The 12,580-nt window shown below is 44.6% G+C and overlaps 1 protein-coding gene across 3 annotated transcripts in view; it reads left to right on the top strand.

The window, feature by feature from the left end:
• Positions 1-613: 613 nt before the first annotated feature.
• UHRF1BP1 (UHRF1 binding protein 1) overlaps positions 614-12,580 on the top strand; it is a 56,253-nt gene continuing 44,286 nt past the window's right edge. For all 3 annotated transcript variants that reach the window (XR_006276444.1, XM_038379579.2, XM_043500314.1), the window contains exon 1: positions 614-791. Coding sequence is in view for 2 of the 3 variants with exons in the window: in XM_038379579.2 (XP_038235507.1) it covers positions 748-791 (44 nt within the window). In the remaining variant the exon portion in view is untranslated. The remainder of the gene's footprint in view (positions 792-12,580) is intronic.

The following is a 12,580-nucleotide window of genomic DNA, read 5'->3' on the forward strand; positions in this document are numbered from 1 at the left end:
GCCCTGAGAAGGTGGGTTACAGTCTTAAGGGTGTAGGAGGGGCAGCATGCTTGTGTTGGTGGTTTCAGAGTAGCAACCGGGTTAGTCTGTATTCGCAAAAAGCAAAGGAGTACTTGTGGCACCGTAGAGACTAACAAATTTATTAGAGCATAAGCTTTCATGAGCTACAGCTCACTTCATCGGATGCATCACATAGCTCACGAAAGCTTATGCTCTAATAAATTTGTTAGTCTCTAGGGTGCCACACGTACTCCTTTTCTTTTTGTGTGGGTGGGTGGAGCCGGGGGCTAGTGCAGTTGATGAGACCATGGCAGGGGTGAGGTGAGCACCCCCCCATACACACCTGGGGGAAATGGGGTAGTGGGGGAGCAAGGTAGGTGGGTGGTGGGTGCTGCCACCGGAGGTAGTACTAGGTGCACGCTGCAGGGTGGGGTCCCTATGGGTGTCAGTGCAGTGGAGGGTAGGGGGCGTGTCCCTGGCTGGGAGAGGGACAAACGCAGCTGGGCTCGCCCCCTTGGACCGGCAGAGGGCGCTGCTACGTGGCTGTGCCCTCCCCTGCCCTCTCGCGGGCAGGCGGCGCTAGAGACGGCGCTCCGCGGGCCGCCGCGGTGCGAGCCGGGATGCTGGCGGAGTCGGGGAGGGCTGTCAGGGAGATGGCAGGAGCCGGCTCCGCGGGCGGCAACGGCTGAGCGGCGGGGGGCCCCCCGAGCGTCAGGAGCCGCCCCCCCCCCCCCGCCCGGACCCGGTATGGCCGGCATCATCAAGAAGCAGATCCTGAAACACCTGTCCAGGTGAGACACCGCCCTGCCCCCCCCCCCGCACGCCGCGGGGACCCTACGTGCCCCCCGCTCACCGCGGAGACCTGCCCCCCCCCACGACCTTGCCCACGTTTAGGGGGTGCCTCCCAGCTCGCTACCCCAAGGACCCTTCACAGACCCCGAGACCCCGCTCCGCAGTGCTACTCTTCTCCCCCCCCCCCCCGGAGACTCTGCCCTCATTGTGGGGGACACCCCCCCCCCCGTCCCTCCTGGGCTTCTTTGCCCATAGCCAACCCTTTCTCCCCCTGCCCCACCGGCATCCCCCCCGCTCCCCGAGAAGTGCGGGGTCAGGCTGCCCGCCACTAGGGGTAATAGGGAAGGGGGGAAGGCTCCCCTCCTGCCTGGGGAACAAGTGGGGTGGTGAGTGTTCCTCACCTGTCTCCCCTAGCCCCTCTTTCACCCCCATCTCCAGCAGTCGCTGCCCTCAGGTAGGAGGGGAGTCTGTGGCAGGAGCACGCTCTGAAGCACCAGACCAGGTAAAGGGGGTGTCACCAGAGCCTCCCAACTATCTTGTTTTTCCTTGTCTTGTTCTTCCTCTTCCCCCATGCTTCCTACCCTGCCCCATGTCTCTCCTCTTCTCCCTGTTCATTCCTTTCGGCTTGGTATTGACACCCTGACATGGGTAAGAGGGCCTTCCAGCCTCCCTGCTGCTGTGATTGCCTCACCGAAGTGCTCCTGTCCCTGCCACTGGCTCAGGAATAGATTCTGTTCAGATGAGAGGGGACACTATCTCCGTCCTGCTCCCCTCCTTTTCCCATTCCCCTGCCTTCCCAGCACTTCTCCCCACCCTCCCTTATATCGGCACAAGGACAGATTCTGGGGATGATGCCACTGTTCCCTTCTCAGCCTTTCCCGTTCATCCTACCATCCCTCCTCTCTCTCTCTCTCTCTCTCTCTCTCTCTCTGTATGTGTGTGTCTTCCTGTAGCACAGGGTTCGCTGGCAGGTTAGAAATGATTTAGTGGGAGTGAATGGAAAGTTAGTTTCTCCAGGCATCAGTGCTGCTCTCAGAGAAGGTGAAATGGAAGGAATGAAAGATCATTCATAGATGTCCCTCTGGCCTGCTTTCCAACCATTGCCTCCCTCAGTCTAGTTAGGTTTCAGAGTAGCAGCCATGATAGGCTGTATTCGCAAAAAGCGTACTTGTGGTACCTTAGAGACTAACAAACTTATTTGAGCAGCTCACAAAAGCTTATGCTCAAATAAATTTGTTAGCCTCTAAGGTGCCACAAGTACTCCTTCAGTCTAGTTAGTTCAGTCCTATTTGTGTTAAAGTAAAGCATAGAGGCCTAACCTCTGAGAAGATGTTAAATTCGTTTTTTCCTTGGTATTTTTGGATTTGGTAACCCTACAGTGTGAAAGCGGATGTGGGGAAGCTTTTTAAGTAAGAGGTTTGAGTAAATGAAACTGATAGGTAGTGAACATGTGAGTAAAAAGACTAAGAAATGAATGGAAAGAAAGAGTTAGGGATAAATGGTAATGAGGTGTGGGAGTTACGGTCAGTGAATCCAGGGGAGAAAGGAGCAGAATATTGTATACAGTCTTGATAGATTGACAAAACACTGAGTGACTTGAGGTTTTATATTAATGTCTCTAGTAATACATCAAACTTGTACTAAGAGGAAGCAATATCTAGTGGTTAATGCATAGGACCTCTGTTCCTGGGTTTCCCACTGACCTGCTGGGTGACCTTGGGCAAATCATTTATCTGTGCCTCAGTTTCCCTATTTCTAAAATGGGAGAATATTGACTTCCTTTGACAAGTGCTTTGTGATCTAGGGCGATAATTGCTATTTGAGCGCTAGGTATTATTACTAGCTGTGTGGGACCTTGGGCAAACCACTTCACCTCTAAAACGAGGTCAACAAATACTCACTTCAAAGGGGTTGGTATGAGGCTTGGGAAACTTGCATGAAGTGGATGAAGACAAAATATTATATGGCACCTTTCACCTAAAGTTCTTAAAGCATAAACATGGGCAAGTATTTATCCTCATTTTACAGATGGGGAAACAGAGACAAAGTGACTTACCAAGGCTACGTAATGTCAGTGGCAGAGCTAGAAGGGACCCAAGGAGTAGTCTCTCTGCCCTGTTTTCTACCATTAACAGCTTAGGTACACTGAGGTTGGCAGACTTTGTATATTTTTAAACTGAAGGTAAAATCTTAGCATTTCTGGGACCTGCAAAGAACTTCTGCAAACATTAAATGAGCATCTGTAAAGCATCTGTTTAAGGCTGTTCTGTGAGTCTCTAGTTGTTCTCCCCTCCACCTTTGTACCAACAAGAATGTAACCCAGCCTGCTAGTAGACTTCTTAAATTCATTAATTTAAATGATTTTCTGCTAGTCCTGACGACACACAACTTCCAAGCTTCCCACCTTCCCCTACCCCAAACCAGCATGATGTGTGCATTTTGGATTCAGCATTCTTGTCAGGAGGAGCTGACCCATTCATAATGGGGAAAAGTGCAGAAGAGTACACTGGACCAGTTAGTAATGGAGACCTCAATAAAGCTAATGTGTTTTCTATGTTTCACTAGCTCCCATGATTAAATGACACATTTTCTGCCAATACATAATGCTGTCATTTGCTTTGTGCATGTAACCTATCCTCACTAGTATTTGTGGGCCCCTTAATCTTTTGTCTCGTTCTTGCCTCTTGGCCTCTTTACCATGCACTGCCGAAACCCCTTTTTAGTGACCATTTTTTGCTCATGAACTCCCCTCCCCCCGACCCGTTTTCCTCCTAATCTAGTTATTTTACAGTCCTCAGTTTTGCCTTTTTCCAATCCTTTGTTGCAGTGCCTGGACTATGGGCTAATGGTATGATCAGTGATCTTGGAGTCGGGAGGGTTTCTGGGTTCTACTCCTGGTATTGTTACTGGCTTGGGGTGTTGTTTTGGACTAGTCAGTCAAGCTCCAATTCTTCATGCTGTTTGCTTCATTGGGGCTCTGTCCAAGTGAACTGAATAGCTTGCAGGATTGAGGCCTGAGTCACTATCTATAAAATGGGTTTTTGTAATTTACACAGGGATTGAGAGATTTAATGTGATTTGAGCCTTCACAGTTTAAAGCTGTTGTAGAAAAGCAACATCACTATTATAGTCTGCATTTCTAATATTGCTACTACAGTTTTCTTTCACATAAAATAACCCAACGCTTTATCCATGTGGGTCTCTCTTCTAACTATGTGTGTGTGCTTGAGAGAAACTTTGCTACTGAATCATTAAACTCTCTTTATTTTCTGTTTTCAATTTTAATTTGAAATAATTCCTTGTTCCTTTTGCAGCCTCCTCAATTAAAGTTGTGTGCGTGTGTGTTATCTCTGTGTCTGGGAATTGACAAGGAAGGTAAAACTCCAAGGTCAGGGAAATCCAAAGGACAGTTATACTGTATCAAATTGTTCGGTAGCTATTATTCAGAAGAAATGAAACACATGCACTTGCAATGGAATAACGATTATCACTTTGCAGAGATCTTCTGCAAAGGTGAGTTTTGATGTGGATGATGGGGCATTGGCCTCAGAATACATCTTAAAAAAACCTTTATTCATGTTGTGGGTTTTTTTTAACACATTACTTTCCATTCCATTCCTAAAATGGAAAGAATCTAAAATCTTGAATTTTTTTCACCATCGGTGCTATTTATCCTCTTGTACTATTTTTAGCTTGCAGAAGGAAAATAGTTTGTTTCACTGTCTAGTTCTCTTGTGTTGGCCAGGGGCTGCTATGGTTGGGTTGCAAACACTAGGAGAACGTTTACATTGGAATCAAAGATCTGAGATTGTGAGCTTTCTGGGGCAGGGATTGTCTGTGTATTTGTACAGTGCCGTCGATCTAATCCCTGTTTGGGCTCCTTAGGCGCATACACAATACTTTTTTAATTTAGTCATTTGTAATCATTAATGGAAACATCTCTTGATCTTAGCCTTTATAAAACCTTCATTTTGACAAACCCTGTGTTTTGAGTCTAAAGAGTGATCCGTTTAATGTTTTCCATTTCACTCAGCTTGGACAGTGAAACCAGACTAGTATGATTTGAATGCACTGGTAATACTTAGCACTCATATAACTGAAGCAAGTGCTTGATCTTTGCTTTATAAAGGTAGCTCAGTATTATCATCTCTGTTCCACAAGTGGGGAAACTGAGGCACAGGGTAGTGACGAGATTTGGTTATGATTGCACTCCTGTTGTACTGTTTGGGTTCACTACACTGCAGGGGGTGAAGTTTTATTTTTGTTGAATTTCATGGGGAAAATTTCTGTCCACTCTTAGGGCAGGGGCGGAGTGAAAGAAGGCATTGAGTCAGGAGTGGGCGAAGGAACAAAGGGAGCAGTCAGCAGAAAAGCTGGGGTGGTGTCTTGGGAACAGGGTGGGATGTGTAGGAGGAGAGGAGTACTGGTGTAGGCTGGGCAGGAGTTATGGAGAAGCTTCAGTTGTCTGTGGAAAGTGGGAGAAGCCAGTGTTAAAATTGACTGTGGTGAGAATAGTGGGAAAATTGGCACCATTGTAGAGACAGCAGAGAGAACAACTCTGTAGAGAACTGAATTAGCTTCTCCTTGCTGTTTATGTGATGATGGAATGGTGCTATTTATTGTGTCACCAAGTGGCCTAGGCAGCTGGCCTTAGTTGTTACAGATGTGAGTGATCTGAACACACATGATTGCATTGTACTGTCACTTTTCTTGTCTCTGCTGAACCCACCATACTTGTGATCAGGCAAGGGACTGACTCTGACAAAGACCCTTGTCTCCAGATCTCATAGAAAGTGCCAAGGCACAGTTCTTTTGTGCTCATGGGCATTTGTACCCCACACACTTCACATTTGGTTATTTCACTCATACAACCCCAACTGTTCAATTGGAACACTGGTATTGGAACACTGTTATGGGCCTTGGTTTGGAGGGTTTTAATGGACCGTGCCTTCTCCTGAAAGGCACGTCTGTGATACAGAGTGAGACTGAGAACAACTGGAATCATGGGAACCCAGAGGGGAATGTGGCAATCTGATGACAAGGAAAAATTAATCTACTCTTAGAGTCCTGAGTGGTGTCTTCTATTGGAATTCCTGACCCACAATCAGCTTGTGTTCAGTGTTATTCCTTTCCCTGGATTTGAAGGTTCCTGGATGAAAGGGACCTCTTCGGAGAATACAGTAGAATCTCAGAGTTACCAACACCTCAGAAATGGAGGTTGTTTGTAACTCTGAACAAAACGTTATCATTGTTCTTTCAAAAGTTTACAACAGAATATTGACTTAATACAGCGTTGAAACTTTTCTATGCAGAATAAAAATGCTGCTTTTAACCATCTTAATTTAAATTAAACAAGCACAGAAACAGTTTCCTTACCTTGACAACTTTTTTTTTAAAACTTTCCCTTTATTTTTTTAGTAGTTTAACACAGTACTGTACTGTATTGGCGCTTTTTTTTGGTCTCTGCTGCTGCCTGATTGCATACCTCTGGTTCCAAATGAGATGTGTGGTTGACGGTCAGTTCATAACTCTGGTTTTTGTAGCGCTGAGGTTCTGCTGTACAACCAACATGACAGAGGTTGAAGCCTAATTGTCAGCATTTGTGACTGGTGGGTGTAAGGTTGCGTAGTTAGTTTCACTGATAGCTCTACAAATTTTATCACATTGTCCATACAGATGATAGTAGGGATAGGAAAAGAGAGAGAGTTTGACAGAATTGTATCTTACATAGCCTAATGTTAAACTTCCTTTCTGCAGTATGGGTCTGTTTTGTGTAAATCTTTTAGAAGCAGAGGAATTTTTCAAAAATTTTGGCAAATGGTTCTGAAAACCAATTCTTATTACATGTATGGGAATTAATACCAGTGGCAGGTCAAATGTAAGGTGGTATTGCAAACTTTTGATACTTCACATTTCTCAAGCATAGGGTTTCCAAATTCTTTGATATGGTGAGCTGCATCTGAATATGGTCTCATGGACACTCCACTCCCATTCACAGTTGTGCAAGCCATGTTCCCTCCCTCCCATTCTCCTGTCAAAATTGTGTTGACTCACCTCCCATTTTGTTTGCAATCACATAACATCCCTATGGCAATTACAGCAATAGCCTATGTGGAAAAGCAATATCAGGAAAGCATTTAACGTATCTTTATCTTTTAATGCAATTTAGCAGCTGGAAATGAGAAGTCAGCTTCATGTGACCAGTAAGCATTTCACAGACCCATTTGAAAGACTTATTTAGCATCTTCTGCCTAGGGATCCCAAAGCATTTTTACAAGCATTGATGAACGCATCCTCCTCATCCCATGAGGTGGATGAGTTTTATTACTCCTATTTTACACACAAGGAATGAACCAAAGGTGGTAATGTATCTATGTTTGAACTAGTAACAAAATCCAGATCACCTGCCTTCCAGTCTGGTTCTCTGACCACTAGACCACACTTATTTTCCAATAAAACGCACATCGGGATCTTCAGCTGAACTCTGGGAGGAGTTAATGTCTGGCCATGCAGATGTCCAGAATCCATCTGGCCCTCACCCCCACGTTACATACTATACTACTATACGATACTAGAGAATAACTGAGCAAGGAGGCATTCCTTGCACTAGGTCAACATCTTGCTACATAGTGTTTCAAGCTTCACTCAGAGGCCCAGATGGCAATGGTGTCAGAAAGACCCCTTTGCCTAAGGAGACTTATCGTTTCCTAGAAAGCACTGAGAGAGGGGATAGAGCAATGTGTAAGTCAGGAAAGTGGGATGTCGCCTCCATCAGGAATTACTGGGGGAGGTTGTTTGGCCTGTATTAGACAGGAGGTTAGAGTAGATGATTATAATGGTCCCTGCTGACCTGATGATCTCTGAGTCATGCGTGGAATGGGGAAAATCCTACCGTTAAATGCGCTTCCTATTTTTATCAATATCCCCAGTTTCCTGGCTAAATGTTTAACTCTGGAAATTACCATCTGCCCTTCTAAATTCCCCAGTAGGTTTACTTGCATATGTGATTTTTCACTTCTTGTCCTAATCTGTTATGCACTGTTGCTGTGTGCTTGTAAGCAACTGCTCCATGCCACCCCTCGGGTGGTTTCCTTTCGGTGGTGGTTGAAGTGACTACTGCATGTGTGGTTGGTAAAGTGCTTCAGGGTCATTGAGGCTAAGAGGTGCAATGTAAATGCAAGATGTTATTTGTTCACCTTATAACCCTTTTAGTTTCTTTTAGTATCTTTTTTTCCCCTCTCTGCTCGTGCTTTAAGCTAACTGGAACTCCACTGCTTTATTTTAATGGATCACAATCCTTGGAATGGTCTGATACTGGTCATCTTATTTGGCCCCTTGAAGTAATGGAAGGTGCTCACCAGAACAGCACCTCTGACTGGATTGAGCTAGATTTCAAACTGCACAGAGATGAAACTGCATTCTGGCCTTGGTCTAACCTGCAGATATTAAAAAGTCTATTTCCTTTACTAGCTGTTCATAGGAGAGCTATTTCCATATGGACTTTTGCTACCTGCTACAAGGCAGCTGGGCGGCAACAGACTAAAAGCAAGCAGGACGTCTGCTGCAGAGAATTGGTAGTGGGATTTGTACAACCTTTCACCTCTATAACCTGCTTGAAACCAATCCAGTTGAGTAGTGATTGAAAGTCCTTACCATTGTGTCGTTACCATGCAATGCTCTATGTGAAATGAACTCTGGAGATTTGGTCCACTTATAAATGAATGGGTATCCATACCTCAAAATTGATCACTTTTGGCATTGTGTCCCTCTTTTTGATAGTCCCAGCAGAGAGGCTGATGACTGAATGGACCATGTAGACTGAACTCCCCTCCCATTCCTAGAAATGTTTCATCTCAAGTCAAGGTTGAGGCCCACAGGTGGCCAGTGTCGGAAAGCCTATGCCCCTTATGCGCACTGTGGAAAGAGAGCCCTTCAGTCTCCAGGACTTCCAATCTAGCACCTCTTCCCAGCGCTACATACACTAATAAAAATATACAAAGTAAAATATTTTATGCTACCGTAGCTCAGAAAGTTACCTTGTTCTCTGAGCCTAAAGTTGTCTCTTTGCCTTTTGTATGGTACATTAACAGCTTCTCACCTCAGGCTTCTGGAGAAGACTTTAACCATAATGCATTGGGCTTTAAATATCTCACTTTGCCTGCAGTGGAGAGTCATCCTGCGCTGTCACACCACTGGAATTCAAGATAACGCTGTAACCCACAAGGAAGGCAGTCACAGCTTCTGCACCTTTTATACCCTTCCCTCAGTATCTGAGGGATTTACAGTTCCTCATTCAGATGGGGACCACAACTTGCCTAAAATAGCTGTTACAGCTGAGGGGAAGTGTGTAAAACAAATCTTCCAGCAGTTTAAAAATTGATGATAAACCATTAGTGGAATGGAAGTTTCCCTTCTGCAGAAGCATCAAGTTATTGCTTTTTCAACATGCAGTGCTCTTGAACCAGCTGGTAAGGTGCCTTGTGCCCCAAATGAAACGGAACACATGCTTTACAATCAAAAGAAACATGGCCCGAGCAATAAATCTTGAAGCAGAAGCTAATGGAAAATCAAAAATAAATTCTGCAGCCCATCCTGAAACAGTCTGCATCCAACCCATGACAGAGAATGGAAGTGGAGACGCAAATGTTTGGAGTCTTCTCTTTGAAGGGTACCGGTCTCTGTAAAGTAGCAGAGAACTCCAGAATCCCCAGCTTTTGTTGCAAAAGCCCCTGCCTCCTGTCCCCTTGAGACAATACCTCAAGATGGTCAGCAGTTCTGCACCTGCTGACTTTAATGCAGGGCAATGGATGGTCTCTCAAGAAAGCTGGTCTTGTGTTATTTACCTATCTGACAGATGGGAATAATGCTTCTCTTCTTTTCAGGGAGTTAAGGAGATGATGTCCAGTAAATCCACCCCATAGTAATGCGCTGTATGGTTTTGGAAAAGTCACTTCGGCTCTCTGCCTCAATTTCCCCAGGTGTATAATAGGAATAATACTTACTTGCCTCATCGTAATGATGAGAGACTTAACTCATTAACATTCGTATATTGCTCTGAATATAGACTTGGAAACATTTTCAGGTAACAGGGTGAAAACAGTTCAAAGCAAGGATCTCTTCAGTCCTTTTCATAAGAGAGGGACTCCTGTGAACCATATATTTCAATCCTCCACTCCCCAATAGACTGTCGCATTGATTCTAGCAATACTTCATTCTGAAGGAAGAGCTGTCAAGGTAACTGATGAGCTGTGGACCTCAGTTTGAAAACCACTAGTTTATAGGCTTCAGTCTCTTAAATTCCCGCATACTCCTTTCCAGCAACACATGCAGGACTGTGGATGCAGAGCTTTTAGGGAAATGCTTTGGTAACTACTTCTTCTGTTACAGCCTTGGTGGCTTTGAGTCCTGTTTTTGTTTTTTGCATATATTGATTAATTCTTCTCGCAAATACAGACCCCAGATCACTGGGGAAAATAACAGCTAGTTGCTACTTCCTTGTGGTCAGTGGGTGGGGAAGTGTGTGCACATGACAGGGCATGCTTTTTTCCCTGAAGTTATCTTTAAAATCAGAAATGTACTGCACAGTAGTCCGTCAAAAGAGCAAAGCTGACAGTTCTGCAAAGCAGGTAGCTACAACTTGGCTCTTGATAGGTTCAAACCACTTTCACCTAGATCACAAAGCTGCGTAGAGGCATGTGCATTCTATCTGGCATGTTAGAAGGAGATTTATTATGAGAGAGAATAATTTGGACTTCTACAATGCAGGAGGCAGGAACTCCTGGGTTCAGTTCCCAGTTCTGACACTGACTTGTAGTGTAGCTTTGTACAAGTCACGAATGTTCCCTGTACCCCTGCTTATTTTCCCTCCAAATAACTAATATTTACCAATCATTTGTATGATTGTATTAATACTTGGCACTTACCACAAAATACTCCATACATTATATTGGACGAATGTACGGTGTGTATATATGCACCGATGCACAATAGTGCTTTACTAATAGTGATTAACTATAAGCCTACCAGCCTCCTTGTTTGATAGGTACTGTCCCTGTTTTACAGATGAGAAAACAAAGTAACTATGAGGTGAGGGAAGTTGTTCAAAGTCACAGAGCTAGGATGGAATTCAGTAATCCTGATTCCCATTCTCTGCTCTTGTAGTATTTCACCTGGACTTGTTCTTCTGCCCTCACTTGCCACACAACCGTTGTACTGAATCTAAATTACACAATAGCCTCTAATTTCCAGTGGCTGGAAATAAATTGCAAGGGGAATCAGATTGCAAAATAAAGAGTTGCTCAGAACCTTGGAGGTGGGGCTTCCAACTACCACAAAGGAGAAAAGATGGTGTAAAATTCCCTAGCTTATGCCCTGCTTTCTAGTTGTCTTCGCTTGTGCTATTATTTGCTTGGGTTTTAGTCTTGGGAAACACCCTGGCAGCTGAACACGCTTTGCATTCCAAACCTCAGAACATGGAGTGGTTAGCATTTAAAGACTGTCGAGCTTCCAACTGATGGACTCAAAATAGTAAAACAGCTCCTTAAGTGCATGTGTCAGTCCCGACAAGACTCCCTCTTTTTTCAGATTAATTTGTGGCCTGTTGCACAAGTCTCCTTCTGGTGAAATAGGAGTTTGCTGTGTGTTTTGTACAGAGTGTGCTTGATCTGGAGCCTCCATAAAGTTCCAGCATACATGGCCCTGATTAATTGTTCCTACCCAGAAGGAGAGATGGTCTAAAAGGGACTAAGTGAATGGATGTATGTGTGGGGGAGACGCACTCTGTGATAGGTGAACATATCAGGTTACCCTGTACAACGGTTCTGTCTTTTCCCCAGCGTGTTTGAAAACCATGATTTCTTTCGTAGGTTGAACTTCGAACTGGATTTTCAATTCCTTGTGGTTTTAGTCGTCATCTTGCAGTCCAACAGTCACAGCAGAGAATAGCACTCATGATATTCCTGGAGTTCAGAGAACTAACTGCTGAATGGATTTGGGCAGGGTAGGCGAACATTCCACAGGTGAAGCTGAATAATTTGCCTTGGAGAGTTTAGTGTCTAGGCTTTTATTTAAGTTAGATGAATTTGGTGCCCGTGGAACAGAAAGACTGATAGCCCTGATAACCAAGAGCCAATTGTGGTGCAGGCAGGTATGGTGTTAAAGCAACCTTCACACAGATTTGTCAGTGTACTGTAATCCTGCCCCACTGCAATGCACTTGCTAATCCAGTGCTGAATGCTGGGCAGAGACCATCAGCTGTGGATAAACCAGGGTAAGCCACCAGGTTTGCTGCACCGTGACCTAAAGTCTTGTCTACATAGAAAGTTTTACCAGTTATACTGGTGAGGTTACACCAATGTAATTCTACCGGTATAATTCCCTGGGTGGACACGCCTGTTCCTGTTTGAAGACTTTTGTTTGTTTGTTTTTTTCTGGTTTAGTTTAACCCCTTCCAAAGAGACACAAGCTAAACAAAGAGGCATTCTTAAACCAGAAAAAGTGTGCCCACCAAGGGAGTTTTAGCAGTATTACTGTAGTGATTCAGATTCACACCGTACCTTAGGCTGGTATAACTTTTCTGTGCAAGCTACTAGTCAGATGAAAAGGGAGCGTGTTTACTTACTGCATCACCTAGCTCCCTGCTGTGACCTAAGAGCCAGAACAGTCTGTCTAGTGTAACCACAGAAATCGTAAAAATATAGGACTTGAAGGTACCTTAATAGGTTATCTAGTCCAGTCCTCTGCACTGAGACAGGACTAAGTATTATCTAGACCATCCCTGCTATGTATT

This window comes from Dermochelys coriacea, chromosome 21, assembly GCF_009764565.3.
Source record: "Dermochelys coriacea isolate rDerCor1 chromosome 21, rDerCor1.pri.v4, whole genome shotgun sequence".
Classification (NCBI taxonomy): Eukaryota; Metazoa; Chordata; order Testudines; family Dermochelyidae; genus Dermochelys; species Dermochelys coriacea.